The sequence below is a fragment of the Pelecanus crispus genome, chromosome 6 (assembly GCF_030463565.1).
Source record: "Pelecanus crispus isolate bPelCri1 chromosome 6, bPelCri1.pri, whole genome shotgun sequence".
In the NCBI taxonomy this organism is placed as follows: domain Eukaryota; kingdom Metazoa; phylum Chordata; class Aves; order Pelecaniformes; family Pelecanidae; genus Pelecanus; species Pelecanus crispus.
In genome coordinates, this window is record NC_134648.1 from 67,812,580 (window position 1) to 67,834,987 (window position 22,408).

The 22,408-nt window shown below is 43.0% G+C and overlaps 1 protein-coding gene across 1 annotated transcript in view; it reads left to right on the forward strand.

Moving 5' to 3' along the window:
• Nucleotides 1-22,408, forward strand: part of SYNE2 (spectrin repeat containing nuclear envelope protein 2) — a 186,120-nt gene that overhangs the window by 122,913 nt on the left and 40,799 nt on the right. Inside the window, exons 84-95 of the mRNA XM_075712036.1 lie at nt 2,039-2,215; nt 3,994-4,149; nt 5,983-6,132; nt 8,430-8,600; nt 11,611-11,744; nt 12,061-12,265; nt 14,249-14,428; nt 15,905-16,033; nt 16,596-16,750; nt 17,087-17,234; nt 19,823-19,917; nt 21,271-21,505. Of these exons, the coding sequence (XP_075568151.1) occupies nt 2,039-2,215; nt 3,994-4,149; nt 5,983-6,132; nt 8,430-8,600; nt 11,611-11,744; nt 12,061-12,265; nt 14,249-14,428; nt 15,905-16,033; nt 16,596-16,750; nt 17,087-17,234; nt 19,823-19,917; nt 21,271-21,505 (1,935 nt within the window). The remainder of the gene's footprint in view (nt 1-2,038; nt 2,216-3,993; nt 4,150-5,982; nt 6,133-8,429; nt 8,601-11,610; nt 11,745-12,060; nt 12,266-14,248; nt 14,429-15,904; nt 16,034-16,595; nt 16,751-17,086; nt 17,235-19,822; nt 19,918-21,270; nt 21,506-22,408) is intronic.

The following is a 22,408-nucleotide window of genomic DNA, read 5'->3' on the forward strand; positions in this document are numbered from 1 at the left end:
ATTATAAAATGTGTTGAGGAGGAAAGCTTTTCTTCCTTAGGGAGATAGACTCTGTGTTTGTGCTGTGTTTTAGTCTGCCTTTTCAACAAGGAATACCTCATAAATTTGGAGCTCCATAGCCAGGATTCATTTAACTGGAGAACACGGTTTTTGAAGATTATGTTTCATCAAAAAAGATAACCTGCTAGGAAAGAGGGACAAGATGAATGTCCCTGCAGAGAGAGAGGCTGCAGCAGACTCTTGGCTCTGTTCACATGCTAAAGCACCAATGGCAGAGGCTGATTGCCCCAGCCACAGGAAGGATTCAAGCCATCCTTGTACCTCCATAGGTGCCAGGGAGCCCAACCTCAGGGCACGAATCCCTACAGAGCCATATTTTACTCTGCCCTTGCAGAGCTACCGAGCGGTGCCCTGGGCTCAGACAGAACGACAGTTCTCAGTCTGCAGCTGCAGTTCTCAGACACTTTGGCACCGCACATAAGGCAAGTGCCAACGTAAGCATCTCTTTCAAAGTGCCTTAGTATAGCAGGTGTATAACATTTTGGTCTATATCAGTTGGATTTGGAAGTTGGAACATGTAGGTGAGGTGCTGTTTTTAACCCTTTGGATAATTAGAGATCCATTTGTAGGTGTGCCTTCTGCACTTGTCAGCAATGTGGGGATGTGTATGCTGAGAAGAAAGCTGGGATGAGGGTCACGAATTCCTACAGGGAAGCAGCTATGGCTTCAGTACCTCTACTCTGGTATTCCCTGGTGCCTTTTTTCTGGGTACTACTACATACAATGAGGAGCCCTTTCCTCCCCTCTTCTCCTAAGACCTTCTGAAATAAAAAGGCATTCCTTTACGTTGTTCTCACTTAGCACGTAGTTTCTCACTTATCTCTGTGGGCAAGGACACTGGTGCCGGAGAACACTTTTTCTTCCCAGATATTCTGATATTCTGTTCCAATATTCTATTTCTGATACCAGATATTTTGATACAGGAGCACAAGCTCTTGTCTGCACTTGTCTGTGAGTCACAGGAGTGTGGGAAGGCCTCAGTCTTAGCCTAATGTGGCCCCATGGCAGTGTGATGGTATTGTCCAATGGATGAACTACTGGGTCTGGTACCCCTAGGTTTTATTCCCTGCTCCAGCACTAGCCTGTTCTTACCTTGAGCTACCCACATAATGATAGTGATTTTCTGCAAAAGTTTCAGTGGATGGTAATAGCTACATGTCGTGGTTTAACCTCAGTTGGTAACGAAGCACCACACAGCCACTCGCTCACCCTCCTCCCACCCCACCCCCCACCCAGGAGGGGAGAGAATTGGGAAGAAAAGTAAAACCCATGGGTTGAGATAAAGGCAGTCTAATAGGACAGCAGAGGAAGATAAAATAATAATAATAATAATAATAATAATAATAATAATAATAATAATAATAATAATAATAATGATGATGATGATGATGATGATGATGATGATAAAAGAATATACAAAACAAGTGATGCACAATGCAATTGCTCACCACCCGCTGACCGACCCCCAGCCAGTAACCGAGCAGCAATCGCTGGCCCCCGGCCAACTTCCCCCAGTTTCTATACTGAGCATGATGCCATATGGTATGGAATAGCCCTTTGGGCAGTGTGGGTCAGCTGTCCTGGCTGTGCCCCCTCCCAGCTTCTTGTGCATCTGGCAGAGCATGGGAAGCTGAAAAATCCTTGACTAGTGTAAGTACTGCTCAGCAACAACTAAAACATCAGCGTATTATCAGCATTATTCTCATACTAAATCCAAAACACAACACTATGCCCGCTACTAGGAAGAAAATTAACTCTATCCCAGCTGAAACTAGGACAGTACACAAATACAGAATGGTAAAAACTGACAGGTGTTCCTACAGCCAGGTCTCCTTCAGAAAAATATTTTAGGCAATTGTTCAGAATAAGCCATGACTGTCCCATAACTATGCCTTGAAGCATCATTGGAACCGATCAGGTTAAAACTGCCAAACTTATTTTTTTATGTCTTTGTTTTTTGTTCTTTTTTCCCCTTCAGGAATATATGATGGAAATGAACTTTAAACAGTGGATGGTAGATTTTGTTAACCAGTCACTCTTGCAGATGAGCACTTGTGATGTGGAAAGCAAGCGGTATGAAAGGACAGAATTTGCCGAGTGTCTTGGAGAGATGAACCTGCGGTGGCACAGGCTGCAGGCGACTCTGAACAGAAAGGTTTGATTGAGTTCTCATTGCTTTCTCTCACAACTCTGATCTTACCTGCACCCGTGCTCTGTATTTTGCAAGCAGCCTTTCTCCCTGAGTCTGAAAACACTGTTGAATACAGTGAGACTCCCTGTGCTCTCTACTGTCTGTCCATCCTGCTGTCTCATGGGCAGCCTGTGGAGTGGGCTTGTAGCACATCAGCTACCAGGTGGTGAGCAGGCATCCAAACCTCAGCAAGGTCTGTAACTTGCAGGGAGGGAAAATAGAGAAATTCTGCTCTTCATGACAGCCTGGGATTTGCCCTAGTTGAGTGTAGTAGGTGGAAAAAATAAGATTCCTCATAGGAAGGAAATACACAGTCAGTGACATGTCAACAGAGAAGACCTATATTGAGAAAACTGTGAAAAAGGAAGAATTCAGGGTAGTGTCAGCAGGGGAACCTGTTAGTGAAATCTGTTGAAGCTTTGGGGTGCTGTGAAAGTTGGGGCATATAAAACTTAATGGGAGAAAACACTGGATGGTTTGTGGAAAGGAGAGGTGCTACACTGCTTGGTATAAACAGTCAGGCCCTGCTCAGCAAACACAGCACCAAAAAAGCAAACAACCCCTCCACATGCCATATGATGGGAATGAGAAATAGGGATATATTAAGCTACCACCCATTTCCCTGTTGTAGCAGTTGGATTTGCCAAAAAAAGTAATTATTAAGTAAATAGTGTTGACAGCCATATTCAGATGAGGACATATGACCCTGCTGGAAAAGGCACAGCAGGGATCTGTTCCCAGCCCTGCTCCAGCCCTCCTGGTCACTGGAAATGGGTGACTCTGTCTGCATCCTCCTTCTGCAGTAATGAAATATGCTTTCCCAATGGAGTGCTTTGAAGGTCAGCAGCTGATAGGCAAATTCTACATGTAGACTAACTATCCCAGCACATCTTCTGTGTTTCTCTGGAGACAATCTGTTTCAGGCAGTGTCTTGGAATTACTTTACTGTAGCGAGACTAGAAATAATCTGTGCATCCAGAATTAGATGCTGGTGCTTCTGTGCCCCAGTGCCCAGAAAAGCTAGTGTGACTCATACAATATGGAAAAGACCAGGGGAAGGTTAGCATCCCAAAATGCAAACATGAGACTGCTGGAATGAATCCCTCTACCAGCACATTCCTCTTTCATCTCTGTTTCTCTCCCAAACTTACAGGGCTTTGAGAGAAGCTGCCCTCCCTGAATCCAGATACAAAGACTGCTGATCAAACAGAACATTCCCAAATTTTTCTGACTCAGAAAGTCTTCCAGAAACATTTTCAAGTAGAAAATTCATTTACTGCACAATTGAAAATTTCCATGATGAAATTTCAGTTTTTTTGGGGAAAAAAAGCTATCTTCTCTAACCATTTTCAAGAAACTGCATTCTAAGATTTAATGGATCCTCAGGGCCAAAATTGAAGATAGGAGACTTGTGGTCCCTTGCTTATTAGTAACTTTGTTGGTGGGTTTTAGGCAGAATGAGGTTCTCAGGCTCCGTATGAATGTGCCCGTGTAGCCCAGGGTCCCCCAGCTTGCCAGGTCTGCAGGTTGCCAGCTCCAGAACCCACCCTGCCTTGTTTCCTTCCCAGGGAAAAGGTCAGATCCTAAAGAGCCAGTAAAACCTTTTAGCTCTTCCTTTCAAAATATTTTCTCTAAATATTGTTTTCAATGTAAATATTGTAATCTCAGCTTTTGTCATGGAAGTGGGAGCCCTGTTCCTGCCCACCTCTAGGTTTAAGTTAAAATAGTTCTGTAACTTTCAGATCCAAGACCTGCAACACATTTTGGAGGATATTACTGAAAATGAGAACAAAGCACAGACCCTACGCAACTGGCTGGAAGCTCAGAGTGATCGACTGAGATCTTTACAAACCCCAGCAAGTCTGATCTCTGCACAGAACACATTAGATGATTGCAAGGTAAAGCATTACATGTGTGATATTATTGTAAAAAACATATTTAGCACTGTGCTGAATCCACACTAAAGAACTGCACAGATTTTAACAGAAAAAAATGTAAAGGAAGCTGCCATTTCCTAGAAGAATACTACAATGTAATTTTAATTAAAGCATGTTAGGTTCAGGTGACAAAGAGCCAGATCGACTTATAATGTGGACTGCTATTTTATGGTTTTTTCCTCCAATTGAAGATGCATCTGCTGTTGTTCTGTGGTACTGGGAGTGTTGTGCAGCAATATTGTAGACCTTATTCTGAGATGCCTCCAAAAGAAGTAGTTCTCAGTTCAGCAGAGCCGTGGCAAAAGCTATTGATTCCATTAGTTTGAAGAGCTCTGTGGTGGCAGTGTCGTGGAAACTACACAGTCCCATTTGGAAAAACAGCAACTCTTTACACTCCTGCCCTAGAACGTAGTCTTTCTGCACCAGCCTCAAGAATCTGGGTGTACTTCGGTTTTGTTGTGTTTTTCTAGGCATAAGCTACCTCAAAATTAGTACAGGTGCAGCCAGCTAATAATTGGCTTCTATTACTCTGAGTCTGCTGTTTTCATTCAGTACAGTGTTCTCTCTCTATTTTTTAACATGGAATATTTGTTCTTTCATTGCCATGGTTACGTGTCTCTCCTGCAGTAGGCTGCTTTTATTGCCTAGATTGCTCTGTTACAGACAAAGTTACTTGTCTCTCTGAAGCACTCTGAAACATATCGAGGGGCCAGAGTGGAAGACAGACACAGGGTATCTTTGACTAAAACACTAACCTGCTCACAGCAAGGTACAGTGCCAGGATGCAGGTGGCTAAAATGTTTCATTAAAATTAATTTGCTCAATAAAAATTAGGTCCAAATTTGAAAATGTTTTGGGGACAGTAAGTGGCAGGGGGGGAAGGTCATGGCTTTAAGCGTAGGAAAATGTTATAGCCTACTCTGTGTGTGGATGTTTACTCATGTTGTGAAGAACTTACTGCTGAGCTTTCCCCAGCATGTCAAGACCAGCTTATAATCTTGCTGATTGTGTTAGGGGAGAAGTTACTCTCCCAGGCTTCTCCATTGATTTCAGTGGTGTTTCTCCCATGGGAGAAAGCCTCTGACTAAGAGGACAAGCTGAAAATAACTTTCTAGAAGTTGTTAAGATGTCAGGGACCCTCATACTGCAAAGTCAGTTCCTACCTTACCTTTGTCTGCTGGAGTGGAGGACGACCCGAATGCTAAGCTGTCTGAGGAAAAGTTCAGCTGCATTAATAGGAAAACTTTTTGCATCTGGAGAGGTGAGTGGAGGACAACCCGAATGCTAAGCTGTCCGAGGAAAAGTTCAGCTGCATTAATAGGAAAACTTTTTGCATCTGGAGAGGTACAAAGAGGCCTGCATGGTGGCTGAGGAATTAACTCCTGATGATTTCCTTCATATTTTGAATACAGGGGGAGGAGGGACAGACTCTCATCTGCAGTTTAAGAAAATAAAGAAATACTGCTATTTTTCTGTCAAGTTGAAAATGGAAACCTTAAACTCTATTACTCTTTCATCCATGATGTTGTCCAGTGCTCATGCTGACACTAAATGGACTGATTCTAGCTCTACCTGTGGGAGACTGTCTAAAGCAGCCACTGTCATTTTGAATTCCTGTAAAGCAGTGGTTTTGTATCAGAGTTGAAATGGTGGTGGTGTTGCATGGCTGAAGAATTACACAGAATTGGTTTTAAAGAAGAAATGTTTATTTAAGCTCCTCGCACAGAAGGTTTTTTCTGTGGTCTCATTAAAAGATCTTATTTGTCTTCCTTTTTTTTTCCTTTTTTCATTTAGGAGCTAGAAAATCAACTCACAAGTAAATCCAAAACTCTTGATGAGCTCAAACAGAGTTTGGCTTTGAATGGTAGTGCAGAACAAACCCCAGAAGCTCTGTCTCTCAGTATAGCTGAGCTATGTGAAATGGTGGACAGCATCGTAAGCCAGGTAAAAGCTTCGTTTGCATTCAGATTTCCTCCAGTACATATTCTTACCACCAGTGTTATTATTCTTCTTCATGGGGTGGCAGGAGCTGGTACAAAAAAGATGCAAGGTATTCCTTATTCTTAATCTCAGCCTTCTTAAGAACTTCCTTTTACATCTTTAGCATAATGTAAATTAATCTATTTCCAAGGTTGAGAGAGGAAAAAAAGCCTGATCTCGAAGTATTTTGAATACAGGGGGAGGAGGGACAGACTCCCATCTGCAGTTTAAGAAAATAAAGAAATACTGCTATTTTTCTGTCAAGTTGAAAATGGAAACCTTAAACTCTATTACTCTTTCATCCACGCACCTGGATGGCTTTTGCTATCTTCAAATCCTATGTAGTTTCCAATTGCTTCAAGGAGAGTCTGGCAGATTGGTTTCCCATGCAAATTGACTCCCCAGCAGTTTGCATTTATAGTTATATTATCTTTATACTTGGAACTGATCTTTTTTATCTAGATGTAATTGATAAGTGCAGAAGACATAATAATGTGTACATTTATGGATTTAAATTTGTGATAATAAATGACCGTATACTGTAGAGGATTATACGTGATGCAGTGATTGCATTTATAGTTAAGATTCCCTTACACTTTGTATTGTAAACACCTTGCTTTTGTTCCTCAAAACTTTGTGAAACCTGAACACTTTTGCTTGAACTCTTCCACATGAGGTGTTGGTCTAGGATAGCTCTGCTCCTGCTTGTTTTAGGTTTCAACAGAAATTATGTGGCTGTTTCTTACCAAGAAAGCAGAGAAATTTTTGTGTGTGTACACGATGAAAGTTTTTCCTTCCGCTGTAGAGCTGGGGCTGGAAATTGGCAGGATTGACAACCTAGTGCTTTTTTCTTCTTACAGTCACCATGGGTCACGTTAATTTTGGTATTTTTATGACTTAAGGATTGAACTTACAAACTGCAGAATGTTCTTACAGCCTAGTTGTCTGCACGTGCAGTGAAACTCTGAGTGCAGCTTTCTGCCCACGGGTGACTGCTCTCAGCAGAGCCAGGCTGTGATTTCAAATATAGGTCTAAGGAGATGCGATACCTTGATTGTATTGTCCGATGCGATACCTTGATTGTATTGTCCATAGGTTGAACTCAAGACTGTGGGTCTGTGGCCCAGAGACATTTCACGAGCACAGTGTCTTCCCATCTTCCTTGTGTGGGCAGTAATTAGCTGCAGGCTACAAAAAGCAATTAGAGATTCCTCCCACCTATACCATGATTCAAATGAGAATAAGGATGATTAATCCATCTACTCCTGCGTGCCTGGCACTAGGATACCAGGACAAAATGATCCATGCAGTCCATTTAGCGTGCACTATGGTGTAGAAAAGTTTTCATCTTCCATTGTGTGGATGCATAGTTGGAACTGAAATCTGGCATCTGGCTTTGCCGGATCCCATGGAGACATGCTTGTTTGCTTGCCTGGTTTTCATGCTCTTCTCAAAGCATCTGGTACTGGCATGACTGAAATAGATACTGAACTCGATGAATGTTTTGTGTAACCCAGGACATGCCTTATGTACTTACCTGATACAGAAGGATAAAAATGAGAAATCACACTGAAGAAGGACTGTGGTTTTGCATTTGCAATGTGTAAGAGTATGTAGCAAATGGAAACCATGCTTGCCCCCATATAGATTAAACGACTGTAATAATGAAAGAGACATAGAAAATGAAGAGGATATCCATCATTTAATTTTATATGAGAATCCTGAAGTTCCTAGACTGCGATTCAGGTGGGCCTGCATTATTAGAGCACAATGGCATAAGAGGGATGATAGCTCTCCAAAATATTGTAGTAGCATCTTCATCCATACAAAACAATTTCTGTTCAAATTTTCATTACCAGGAAACTTGATCTCTGGATCAAACTATCTGCTTCCTAAGAAGATTAAGGCTCTCAACTTCCTCCCACTTCAGGCTGATTTTGGCAGGAAGGAATAAGCAGCTCATTACTTCAGTACTCTCTACTTTTTGGGGTGCTCTGGAGTTGTGGCTGACAGAATAGTGCTACCTTGAACTCTGGTTAAATTTTTATTTCTAGCAAATTCTTATACTTCACTCTAAATACTGTTCACTGCTTGGTTTGAAGCCTGCACAATTCCTTATCAAATAGAAAAGTACTCCAACTTGTGAAATTCTTGTGGATTGTCATGGAGTGAGCATTGAGCTTAGATTTTAAAGTCAATTTAAAGGTGTTTTTTATGTCAGGACTACCCAAGAAATAGTAACAAAAGTGGTTTATTTGCAGGTTGCACAGTTAAAGACCTCAATGCAGTCAATACTGGAGCAGTGGAGAGTATATGATGAAGTTTATGCAGAAGTCAGCCTGATGACGACAAGATATTTGTACTGCATAGACCAGTGCAAACCTTCTGTGATGTCACTGGAAGCTTTGAAAAACCAGGTCAAAACTCTCCAGGTAAATCCACTGAAGTTCTCTTATTTCTGTACTTCCTTCTACGCCTTTAAACAAATTAACAAACAAACTCCACTGAAAAAAAGACAGAAAAATTTATCTGAGCAACTTCCTCTTACTTATAGTGCCATTGAAATCAGTGGAATATTTTTTTTTTTACCTCCAGAGGCACTGAGGACTATTTTTAGACTTCTTACTTTATTTGGCATCTAAGTTCAAATTTGGTGCAATTTAGGTACCAAGGTTCAAGAGAGAAGTGCAGGTCAACTGCTATCATGTCTGCCTTACTGTGGGCTAGCAGAGCCTCCATTTTGGATTGCAAAGATCTCTGGACTTTTTAGTCTTCTGCACATGCTGGAAGGCATCCCCATATGAAGCACCAGGTCCTCAAGCTCCCTTGCACTACAGAGTCTAGAGGGACCACGTACACTCCACCACCATCCCTTACGCTAATGTCTACTCAGTCCATGTCTAATCCTCATGGGCAGCAGGAACTTTGGCTGAGAATACAGCTGGCAAAGGAAGACCTAATGCCATTGCTGTTTGTGTTTGCCTGAAGCTTACTCACCATTCAGGTGAAAGATGTTGGTTCTTGGTTCATTGGTTGAAAAGAAATTTGCCCCTTCACTTACGCTTCCCAGGGAAATGCCCTGCCGTAAGGCTGTAGTGCGTTGACCTGGCTGGATGCTGAGTGCCCACCAGAGCCGCTCTATCATTCACCTTCTCAACTGGACAGGGGAGAGAAAATGTAACAAAAAAGCTCATGGGTCGAGATAAGGACAGGGAGATCACTCAGCAATTACCGTCACGGGCCAAACAGACTCGACTTGGGGAAAATCAGTTTAATTTATTACCAATTCAAACTGAGTAGGGTAATGAGAAATAAACCCAAATCTTAAAACACCATCCCCCCACCCCTCCCTTCTTCCCAGGCTCAACTTCACTCCTGATTTTCTCTCCCTCCTCCCCGCGAGCAGCACAGGGGGACGGGGAATGGGGGTTGTGGTCAGTTCATCACTCGTCGTCTGTGCCGCTCCTTCCTCCTCAGGGGAGGACTCCTCACACTCCTCCCCTGCTCCAGCGTGGGTCCCTCCCACGGGCTGCAGCTCTTCACGAACTGCTCCAGCGTGGGTCCCCTCCATGGGTGCAGCCCTTCAGGAGCAGCCTGCTCCAGCGTGGGTCCCCCATGGGGTCACAAGCCCTGACACCAAACCTGCTCCAGCCTGGGCTCCTCTCTCCACGGGGCCACAGCTCCTGCCAGGAGCCTGCTCCAGCGCGGGCTCCCCACGGGGTCACAGCCTCCTTTGGGCACATCCCCCTGCTCCGGCGTGGGCTCCTCCCCGGGTGCAGGTGGATCTCTGCTCCCCGTGGGCCTCCATGGGTGCAGGGGCACAGCTGCCTCCCCATGGGCTGCACCAGGGGCTGCAGGGGAATCTCTGCTCCGGCGCCTGGAGCCCCTCCTGCCCTCCTTCTGCACTGACCTGGGTGTCTGCACAGTCCTTCCTCTCACATGTTCTCACTCCTCACTCCGGCTGCAGTTTGTTGTCCCCGTGGTTTGGGTTTTTTTTTTTTCCCCCCCTCTTAATTATGTTATCCCAGAGGTGCTACCACCATTGCTGATGGGCTCAGCCTTGGCCAGTGGCAGGTCCGTCCTGGAGCCGGCTGGCATCGGCTCTATCGGACATGGGGGAAGCTTCTAACAGCTTCTCACAGAAGCCACCCCAGTAGCCCCCCCGCTACCAAAACCTTGCCACACAAACCCAGTACAACCTGGAAGCAGATGCCTGTGCATCGATGCTGGGACTCAGTGCATAAATGAAGGGGACCTGGGAGAGGATTGGTGAAGGGACCATTACCTCTAGATCTGTGATTTGAACGCTCCACTTGGGGTACTGTGTCCCAGCTGCTGTGCCAGTTACCACTGACACATCTTACGTTAAAGTGTTATTTGTATTAAAGCATCTTTCCACATATAAATAGCACTGGAGTCAAGGTCCAAGACCCAGGATTCCCCTTCCCAAAAGCTGTGGCTTGGGTTGGATGGGTTGGATGGGTGCAGCAGCCTTGGGTCAGAGCAGGGCGATCCCCCAGCCTGGCATTTCCAATTCCTCCGGCACCAAGTCAACTGTTCAGTCGCCCTCCAGAGAGCTGGAGTTTCCTGTGCAGCCTCCGAATGCAGCTGGGCATAAATGCTGGGCCTGAGTGCTCCGGATCGTGCTGCTGCTCTGCTTGGCTATTACAGAGTCTGAGTGGGGCATCGAGAGTGGGCAGTCAGGCTGGCCCCGGGTCTGAACATTTTACAGATATGGCTAAAATCCCTTTACCTGGCTTTAAACGAGTGTTGAAAGGCTGTGTTTCAGTGTAAATAAGGCCTGTTTTGGTTTATTTTCAAGTTAGATCAGAAGTGGTGCAGGACAGACTGAGGCTGTGAATCCTGGGTACGTGTCTCAGCAGTAAAGCCTGCATAAGCGCTTTTCACCCTCACCTGGGGACACATAATAAATGGAAGGAACTGGGCACCTTCTTACCTCCTTCCTCCTATCAGTCTCTTTATTTTTAATCTGGATCAGTTCACAGATATAATCCATGGCAGGGCTCTGCAATTGTTGTATCAGGAGGGGGAACACACAGCTGGGGACAGGAGTTGTCAAGCCAACTTTACTGCCAGCAGAAATTTCCCTGAAACAGTGGCTTAAAATAAAAACATTTTTGGTTTCTAGTGAATTAATTCAATCAGTTTGAGACTTTGGGTTTGTTAGATGAGCTGTTTCTTTAAGAGCAAATAAGTGATCTCAGTTTAAAATAGGCCTCCTGAATGATTTTTTTAACTTGGATCATTTCACCTCTCTTTTGGTTTCCTAATTTTTAGGATCAGGTGTTACATTTTTCACAAACATTTTAATGTGTGCCGCAAACGTGTGGCATTATTGCTACCCTATCCCTACCAATCTACAGGGGAAGCTATACTTAGGTCGTTCATCTCCACAACTAATTGCAATAATCCGTTTTGCAGTCTCTTCAAGATGAATTGGAAAACAGTGAAGAAAGTTGGGCCAAGCTTGAGGCTGCTGCCAGTAACCTGAAGAAGAACTGCTCCCCCTCCTTTGCAGAGATTATTGAGCAGAAGTGCACGGAGGCACGCACTAGGTAAGCTTGTGAAAAAGAGCCCTGGTTATTTGTATTTAAAAAAAAAAAAAAAAAAGTTGCTAAGGCAGGACTTGAACATCTGTTGGATTTTTAAATCTATATTAATACGACTCACCTGTCTAAGGGTACCTGTGTGAGGAGTAGCTGATGCTACCTCTTTTGTGATGGATCACAGAGCACAAAATGGTGCTGTGTCAGCGGGCTTTCAGTAACATGGGTATGAATGCAAAGAAACTCCCACAGGAATCCTACACCAAATCATATTCTCGAGGAGAACCTACTAGGAAAATGCTCCTACCCTTTGATATGTTGGCAGGTGGAACTCAGTAAATGAAGACATCACAGATCAACTGAGGGCAGCGCAAGCAACCCTGCAGCTTTGGGAGCCCTTCGATACTTTATGCACTGAGGCAGCAGCCAAGTTACAACAGCACAAAGAGCAGTGCGCTCAGCTCTTGGATGCTCACATGCCTGAGGATAACATGATAGAAACCCTGAAGCAGAGGATACAGGATATAAAGGTACATTAATATTTTTCTGCTGCCTGGTACAAACCAGGATTTCTTTTTGAGAAACAAATCACAAGAACACCTTCTTCCCTCCTCCTCTCCAAAATCCAGTCAGTGGAAAACATAAAGTCTGGGGTTTTTTTCTGTTAACAGGCACCTTTGTATTTCCTTTAAATGCTTGGAACAGATCCTGTGACCAAACCAAACCAGAGTTAGCATAAGATGAGAAGAGAGCAAAAGGGAGCAATCGTATTCCATCTCTGCCCCTTTCTGCTCTATACAAAGAATCAGGCCTGTGTTGGAAGGAGTCATTAAACCAAAAATTATTTACTTTATGGGGCACTGCATGGGAGGAGAGGTAGTATCTACTAGAACAATAGCTGAGGAAAAAAGACCAGTTTTCCATAACACAGGACCATCTTGAGGTCTTCTACGGTCTTCAAATTGGTTTTATTTGGGTTTGATACTTTTTTTTGGCCTGGTCTGATAAGTTCACAGATTTCTGAGCTCATTAGATTATTCTAAATGCTTCTGACTTTAAGCAAATGAGATCTCATGCTGAGACCACAGGGTATATTTGACTCTCTCAGGCAGCAAAGCTGTCAGCAGGTTCTGACATTTTTGGTTTCTTCAGACTGCAATAAAGAAATGTAATAATCCTTATTTCAGGACAGAGCAATGATTCATCATGCTTTATGAACCTCTAGCCACATATTGGAAGAAGTCCAAAGTACTCCATTTTGCATGTGGCCAATTAAGAAACTTTACATTATGGGAAGGAGAACTCATCTATTTCTTCCTGTGTCAGAAACAACTGACAGCAGCAAAGCTTAGACAAAAACATTTTCACTTTCTTCTGATCTATTAATGGCTGGGACATAAATTCATCAATATGTCAGCAAAAAGGCATCATGTTTTCTGGAAATTTTTGGAAAGAGTTTTGCACCTACTAAGCAAGGCCTGACCTCTAGAGTGCCAATAGCACTGTAGATCCTGTCCTGGTATGTGTGGGTAGGATGCAGAATTTATTGGGTTTTTTTGAAAGTGGTGAGTTAGAAGAATGGGGATCAGTGATATGCAATATGAGTTACGTGTATTTGAAAATATATCTGCATTACAGAACTGTATTTTAGTCTCTGTAATCTTTTCCTTTAGTATATATTAGGAAAGATTAAGGTTTTATGGAACTCTGTCGCCACAATAAAATGAAATAAAGTCCTATATAGAGAGTAAGAAATCAAAATGGGTTATTTACTAAATGGCTGAAGTGGCAGTTTACAATATGATTCATTCCAACGACAGGGGTCAGGAGCTAAGAGCCATTTTGCTTTTTAGGGAAATATGTCTGCTCTTTGCTATCAATCAGAAGTGTTTGTTCATTACTCACAGAAAAGACAATATATAGTGGCAAATTCTAGGGGGTTTCATGGCTAAAAGTAAACAACAGTTGTCCAGGTCAAAAAAAAAAATCAAGTACATTGAACGAGTATAAAATTATTCCCTTTGTTCTTGTACTGCCTTTAGAGTTTAATTTTATAGCATCATTTCTGTAGTAAAGGGGAACAAATAAAACCAAAGCCATAGCCCTCAGTCACTAAGGGATCCAAAGTACTGGTGTGTTTGTAACCTAACAGCATTTCTCATCTGCAGCATGGGCCAGTTTCTCTATCTGCTAGTGTAAATCCATTCTGTAGAGAGTGATAGTCTGATTTCTCTCCCTGATCTCCTCTGTAGCAGTAGTATCCCACTGCCTGAAGTCACTGGTGTTCCACTGAACTTTGAACTGTGCCTTTCCCAGCACTAGAGTCAATGGATGCAATTCCCATTATCCTCCGAGTAAAAGACTGAAGCTTTCACCATAGTTGAATTTGCCTCCCGGAGGAGATCAACAAAAAGAGCTTAGTTACAGCAACAAAAGATACTAAATGAAAGTGGCACATGAATGACGATCTGATTCATTTGCTGACTTTTTTTTCTTTCCCCTTCTCTCATCAGAATTTACAGCATGGCCTTCAAAACATAACAGGATGCCGTACCCAGATTTCTTTGCTGGCTGATAGGATAAAACAGCAGGCTGGGACAGCTGCACAAGCCATTCTGTTGGAGAAGCTGCAGCCGCTCCAGAGAGCATCCTATTTGGAAAAGATGTTGCAGATGAAGCTAGATGAACTTGAGGTACTTTTTTGAATACTAAATTAGCTGTCAATGTGAGGTAATTTCTTCATTAGAGCCCTGTGTGAGCTACCTTCATTACTAGAGCCCTGTAGTTCTTGAATTGAAATGAAATTTCAATAAAATAAAACCTGACAGTATGATCAACTAGGTAAAGAAGTAATACATGAAGCCAGAGGGACAGATGAAGGAAGGGTTTCACCCTTCTTACCTGCTTGTCTTGCTCTAACAAGCCTTTGTAAGTGGACCTATTAGAGTCAAGCAGTATGGGACCCTCAGATGATTAAAGGTTAGGAAATGTATTTTTATTCTATGAACTTCGAAGTAAGTTGTAAACTTGCTCAGCTCTGCCTTGGAAAAAACCTAAGTGCTTCAGTTTGCTTTGGTAAGAGTGCACACAATGTACCTAAAACCAAACAGAAAACTGTGGTCATTTCATGTAATTTTGAAGACCAGATTCCCATCCCTGTTCAGGCAGAGTGAGGAGGGACCTGGATCCAGGTTTCCCCATATGACGCTCTGCTCACAGGAATGCTGTGGGATTGAATTCCCCTCCACATAGGTATTCCTGAGAAAACATCCAAGCAAATGTACTGCTGTACGTTTACTGATGTAAAACTAGTCTGGTCCTGTGAAAAAGTCTGGTTTCAATGAATTGTTCTGTTCTAAAGTAAATCCAAATTCATCAAGAAATTTTCAGCCAGCTCTATTCATGACTCTTGTCTACCAGCACAGTTCAATGGCTGGAAGCCAGATCTCTTTGTGAAGATAACAGATTTCTCATATTCCCTGTGAACTTCTCGCTCCATGAAAAATTTAATTTCTGGGTAGTCATTTTCTCTGGTGTAACCCTGTAGATTACCACAGAACTGTCTCTCTCCCCACACCAATTTTTGCCATTCATTCCTTATAAAAATGTTGCTGTTTCAGTGTTTTTAGAGATGTGGAGCTTAATTCTTGCAAGAAAGAAAAAGCTTCCCCAGTGCTCTTCTCCCTGACACAAAGAAACCAGCCTAGTGAAGAAAACAGTTGAATTCCAGCCCTAGTTATTTCTCTCCACAGAGCTCATGTAATGTGCACAGCCTTGGCTGTAGGCACATGGGAGCAGGCCCTGTGTGTAGCTCAAAGGAAGCTCATTTTCACAAGTTTCTTCCCTGATTAAGTTTTGGCTTTCCAATTTCACAATAAATCAAACAGCCCAAAGCTACAAAAAGGTATTGCAGATGCCCTTATTCCCTCCATATATATATATGAATCTCTCAGGATTTAGAGATTCAGTTTCTGGCTCTCTGCTTTGGCTTAAGTTTTCCCCTTATCCAGTGCAAAAACTGAAAAAGTTCAGTTAGTGAGTTAGAAATACATTGGAATTTGGATTTAACATCTGTTTGTTTTCTTGACGATACCGCTTATTGCTCCTTTTTGTATACTGAATATGTATATTAAATCATAATTAATGTAAATATGCAATATTCACCCTAGTTCAATCTTTTACAACTGGAGGATTTCAAGAACTGCCTTGAAATGCTGGAGGGTCATGTCAAGAATTGCACAGATGCCTTCGATAACCTCTGTCTAGAGGGGGAAACAGACAACTCAGAATTGCTCATGGTATGTTTGGGTTCCCAAGTACAAAAAAATACATACTCAGGGTTTAAGTGTCCGTAGGATACCAGCTCTTGCCTACTTCAAGAAACTCTTTATGTCCTAAGTATTGTAGTTATAGCACTTCCATCAGAGTAACTATAATCTCATCCAAAACACAAAAAGCAATGATTTAAGTTCATAAAAATCCTAGATATGCACTGCAGGCCAAATGCCTGCATGGGGGGGAGGAAAATCACATAGATTTGGGGCTGATGGGAGATCTTTTTCCCCAGCTTTGCTCTGGAGCTACCCTGTTGCCCTCAATGTGTAGGGTACAAAGTAAATCTGCAAGTACCGGCTCTTGAGTATCTGTTCAGTACTGTTGGAAAAGTGAGCTCTGTGTAAGGGAATTGTGACTTTTTTGTTTCTTATATTCTTTGAAGTTAACACAGAAATGTTGCAGTTTTTTGGATTAGCATTTTGGATGCGTAACGTTCAGATGCTTCCTACAGAAGAGGCTTCACTATTTCTTTGAAATGAAAGACGGGCAGTATTTTTTGCAATCAATTTATTTTTTTACTTCCAGAATCACACACTGGAGCTTGCTGCACTTTCTCCAAACATAGAGAGTTTGAATGAAGCAAGCATTAAGGTGCCACTCAGTGACTTCACCCTGAAGAAAATGCAGAGCCTGACTCGGCAGTGGAGTCAGAAAACAGCAGCTGCTCTGGAACGCTGCAGGTCCGAAATGTAAACAAAAAATCACTACTAACCATTTCCTTTTCTGTGAGAAAAATCAAAACCAAATTAAAGCATGGGAACTCTTGCAGTCTGTTCTCAGCTTTCTTAGGGGCTTTCAAAGTTGAATTCTTCCCCTTGCAACTTACTCCAGATTATTCGGTGGCTATTTGTATTCCAAGTCACTTGAAGCAAAAATCTGGATGTTCATAGGTGAAGAATGTAGCAAAGTGCCAAGTAAAGCCCTACTATGTTAGTATTACTAACCACCGTGTTAGACTGTATGCAAACATACAACCAGCAACACAATAGTTTCTGAAGATTTCTTTTGTTTTACAGTGTGCTTGAGGGAACTCAAAATGATGAAAAGAAATTCTTTCAGAAATGTGAAAACTGGATGAAATTTCTAGAAAAAATGAAAGAGGCCTTAAAAACAAATATTCCAGGACGGTTTGAAGAACTGCAGGAGCAACAGAGAGTATATGAGGTAAAGCTAACCCTAAAAATGGAAGCATCTTCTTGAATGGTGAAGGTGGGGGGAAATCACTAGAAAATACTATGCCTTTTGAAATTGGATCTGGGCAGACTTTTACAGAACATTTCACTCTTGAAATGTTGCCTTGTACTTATTCAGAGGAAAAATCTGAAATGTGAAAATCCTTTTCCAAAATGGATGGGTGCCTTTTTGCAGGGATCAGACCTTTAGGAGCACGTCCTTAAGTGTTGCATCATGGAAGTCCTAGATTTCTCCAACCCTGAGGTTCCTCGCTTGTCTGCCTGTCCTGCAGCACTGAAGCCTGTGGCCTGTGGCAACTAGCTAGGCAGTTTGCTGGCAATCTGGCAGGAAACTTCCCAGTTTCTGGAAGAACTGCATTTAAAATTAAATGTTTTCACAGCTTATTTCCATTTTCACCAGTTGTTAGATTTGGTGGAAATCTGTTTCACTGGCATTTTTCCAAACACTTGCTATTTGTTACAGAGAGATAGTGCTTCACACATGTATAACAGTATCCATTCAGAGGAGAAGGTACATTGCGTGCTATCAGTAGCATGTGGATGCAATTCTGAGCAAAGTGTCTATCTATAGACTTTGTCCTAGTGGTAGGAGGATGGAAAAAAAACAAAATACAGAATAAAAATCATGTAGTAAATGCTAAACGGCATGAACTGTTTGGATGAGCTTTGTGCTGCCGCAGTGGACCACAGCTTCACACTGCCCAAAGCACTGCTGCTAATTCCATGGGGTGTTAAATGTGCATGTTAGTGATATTCATTAGGGTCCACAGAAAGTTATTTTCTCTCTTTTACTCTAGTCCTCTTCAATTCATTCATTGCGATGAAATTCTTTATAGAATAAACTTCTGCTCATTGTGATAAAGAGTAAATTCACCCTTATATGTAGCTTTTTTATACTTTTTCTGTGGATTTCTGTCTAGATTGCATTTCTCATTCATGAGTCCAGCAAACTTTAGACTTCAGATTACCTGTAACATGCAGCTCCTGGTGGGTTCTGCTATCACATATGTGCAAATTCCCCCTGGTATCCAAAAACTGTGAAATCTTTTACAATCATAGGATCACAGAATCGTTTAGGTTGGAAAAGACCTTTAAGATCATCCAGTCCAACCATTAACCTAACATTACCAAGTCCACCACTAAACCAATTAAGGGTAGAGTAGCAAGTTCAAGTTTCCTGGCTTGGTGGCTGGATTATTTATAATGAAAGTAAAATCTAGGAATCATTAAGATTGGAAAGGATTTCTAATATCATCATCCCACCATCAACCCAACACCACCGTGCCTACTAAACCAAGTCCCAAAGTGCCACATCTACACATTTTTTGAACACTTCCATGGATGGTGACTCCACCACCTCTCTGGGCAGCTTGTTCCAATGCTTGACTACACTTTCCATGAAGAAATTTTTCCAATATCCAATCTAAACCTCCCCTGATGCAGCTTGAGCCCATTTCCTCTTGTCCTACCGCTAGCTACTTGGGAGAAGAGGCCAACACCCACCTCACTACAACCTCCTTTCAGGTAGTTGTAGAGAGCAGTAAGGTCTCCCCTCAGCCTCCTCTTCTCCAGGCTAAACAACCCCAGTTCCCTCAGCTGCTCCTCATAAGCCCTGTGCTCCAGACCCTTCACGAGCTTTGTTGCCCTTCTCTGGACATGCTGCAGCACCTCAATGTCCTTCTTGTATTGAGGGGCCCAAAACTGGACACAGTATTCCAGGTGTGGCCTCACCAGTGCCGAGTACAGCGGGACGATCACCTCCCTGCTCCTGCTGGCCACACTATTCCTGATACAAGCCAGGATGCTGTTGGCCTTCTTGGCCACCTGGGCACACTGCTGGCTCATGTTCAGCTGGCTGTCAACCAACACCCCCAGGTCCTTTTCAGCCAGGCAGCTTTCCAGCCACTCTTCCCCAAGCCTGTAGCACTGCATGGGGTTGTTGTGACCGAAGTGCAGGACCCAGCACTTGGCCTTGTTGAACCTCATACAGTTGGCCACAGCCCATCGGTCCAGCCTGTCCAGGTCCCTCTGCAGGGCCATCCTACCCTCCAGCAGATCGACACTCCCACCCAGTTTGGTGTCGTCTGCAAACTTACTGACGGCACACTCAATCCCCTCATCCAGATCATTGATAAAGATATTAAACAAGGCTGGCCCCAAAACGGAGCCCTGGGGAACACCGCTCGTGACCGGTCGCCAACTGGACTTAACTCCATTCACCGCAACTCTCTGGGCTCGGCCACCCAACCAGTTTTTTACCCAGCAAAGAGTATGCCCGTCCAAGCCATGAGCTGCCAGCTTCCTAAGGAGAATGCTATGGGAGACAGTGTCAAAGGCTTTGCTGAAGTCCAGGTAGATGACATCCACAGCCTTTCCTTCATCCACCAGGCGGGTCACCAGGTCACAGAAGGATGCATTTGACACTAGCAGTTGAAAATAATAAGAGCTTTCAGCATTTAAAACTAAAATATTGCTGTCACTCTAGAGGAGCAGAACCAGCTTTCATAGCAGAAGTTGTTCAGTGAATAGTTGAAACTGTTGTTCTCATGGTATTTTCAGATGCTGCAAACTGAGATTTCAATAGATCAGCAGACATTTAATTCTATCATAGCAAAAGTTCTACTCTTCTTGGAATCCGGAGAAGCAGAGAAAAGGTAATCTATTTGTTTTTCTTCCTAAGATCTTGGTAATTCAGTGAATGTGCTCTCTTCCTTGGAGTTTGTATTGAATCGTTGCTGTCATGAAGACATAAACCCAAATTCTTGACTGGGTTCACCCTTTAAATAACCCTGGCACATTTTGCAGAAGTGTGAGGATGTGCAATAAGAAAACACAGGCGCCCTGGCCAGACTGCATTTTGTATAGTAACTGGATGTTCTGCCTAACAAAAATAATTGCTCCTGGACAGGAGGCTTCCTTGTCTACTGCTACCCTGAAGTTGTTGAAACTGTAACTGTGCTCAAGAAGCTACCTTCCCAAAGAGGGTAATGAGGATGCTGCATATGAAGGATCCTTTCTCTCTTCCTAGGCCTCTCTACTTTTTGAAGTGCAGAGGTGTGAGACTATCCATGTTGCCCCTGGCACACATGACAGGGCATTGAGTCATTGGCCATGCAATCCAAAACATATGGTAGCTAAACCTGGTTTTTGTCAGAATGATCTTACACTTTTCTCTTAATCAACATAGAAAAGCAGCAAGTAATATTTGTGAGCAAAGGTTCAACTGCCTCAGGCATTTCTGCTGTGAAGATATTACCCCACTCTCCCAGACCTTGCTGCTCCCAGAGAGTCGGCAGGACAGTGTGTGTGCTCCCCTCAGCCACTTCAGTATGAAGTCCATAGCTTGACTTAAAAATGCCAGGGAAGGTAGAGCTAAACTAAGCAATGCTACTGGATTTTTGTGTTGAAGCTAGCCCCACAAACACAGGTGAGCTAATGTGGGGGCCATGGCCTCCTGCAGGGGAGCAGAATTGAGAGATGGGGGTTGTTTTAACTGCTCCAGCTAGATCTGCTGGATCATCTAGCCATATTCTAGGAGAAGCAAAAAAACTGCTTGAATGGGTTCAATAACAAGACAGAGCCTTTTCACTTTGCAGTTCAGTCCCACTGCTGTAGAATACAGTGATGGGTGAGCTCCTGCTTACAGCCTGGTAAAAGCACAGAGCAGTTTTGCAGCATAGTCAGAGATCTTGTCTCACTTGCATTGACTTTCTTCAGAGAAGTGTTTAGTGCATAATGTTTCCATGATTGCTGTACTATATATGTTGCTATACCACAATAGCAAGAATGACTTGCATTATCCGTTCTTGTATCATGTAAAAGTTTTTTTGGATTGCTTAGAAGACGGAATACAGAGAGCAGGGCTGAGCGTAGGGCTGCATAGAGCTTTTTGCACAGTTGGGTATTGTAATTGGAATACAATATTGCAAATGGAAATCCATCACAATTATTGTAAAATGCAGCCTTGTGGTCAAAATATATTAATGCTCAACACTTGTCATCTTCAGAACAGAGTTTATTTCCAAGCTCACATTGCTGAAAGAGCAGTGGCAGAATGTTATCCGGATGGTTCAGCAGAGGAAGAAAGATATCGATGGACTCGTGAGCCAGTGGCAGCTCTTCAGGAGTTCCCTGCGGAGTCTCAGCAGATTTCTTGCTGATACAAACGGCTTCCTCATAGCTGTGAAGAGCCAGGACTGCTATAGCCTTTACCAGCTTAGAAATCTAATTCATGATTTCAAGGTACTGTATATATTTCTCATAAATCTAAAATCTGTGGTTTTTGCAGACTGAAACAACTTCTGTCCAGTAAGGTAAAAAGCTTTAAAATCACATACTTTTTGGGGAAAAACAATTGCTGACACTTTTTCATAAAGCTGAGCGCAGGTGAGAAAACAGCGACATTGTGGAAGGCTCATTATAACAGGAAGCTTCCTGGTCAACATTGTCATTTAGTAGCCTTGCATGCTTTAAAAATATTACTGATGTGAATGTGGAAGTGCAGGGTGCCAGGGCGATTAGGCAGGAACCCCGGTCAGCAGGTACCCTCTAGGTCTGTATGCACCTTATTGACATGGCTGCTGAATGCAGACCTTGCAGTTCACCTGAAGGAAGCAGGCCCACGTGCAGCAAGGCAGGCCACGCGGGTCCTGTGTGTGCAGGGGTGGGCAGGAGGTGCCGGGAGCAGAGGAGAAACCACTTGCAAGGGGATCCGTGCTTGGAGCCACCCCTCCAGGATGCACAGACCTGGACAGCACATCTTCAGGGCAACGAGTTCTGTGTTTCACATGCAGTGGAAAAAAAATATTTTCCTTTGTTAATTTTGGGTATCTTGGTTTTCCATTTACTTAAGGACCTCTTTGTTTTCTAAGAAAGTAAAAACAAGCAGTGAACCTGATGGTTGCTTAAGGAAATCTAAAAACTTTCAAAAATACATTATTGAATGCTATTTGCATGGTCCAAGATTTATTGTGTTCCCACACACCTAATGTTGGTGGATTAACACATTACCAGTATTCCATTTGGCGCTTACCCTATTTATTTCATCTTCATTTTCACCTGCTGTGTAAAGATGATATTCAGTAGATTTTACAAGTTAGTGCTCATGCTTTTCCTTAGTGAGAAAAGCCAGAAAGTCGTCTTCTT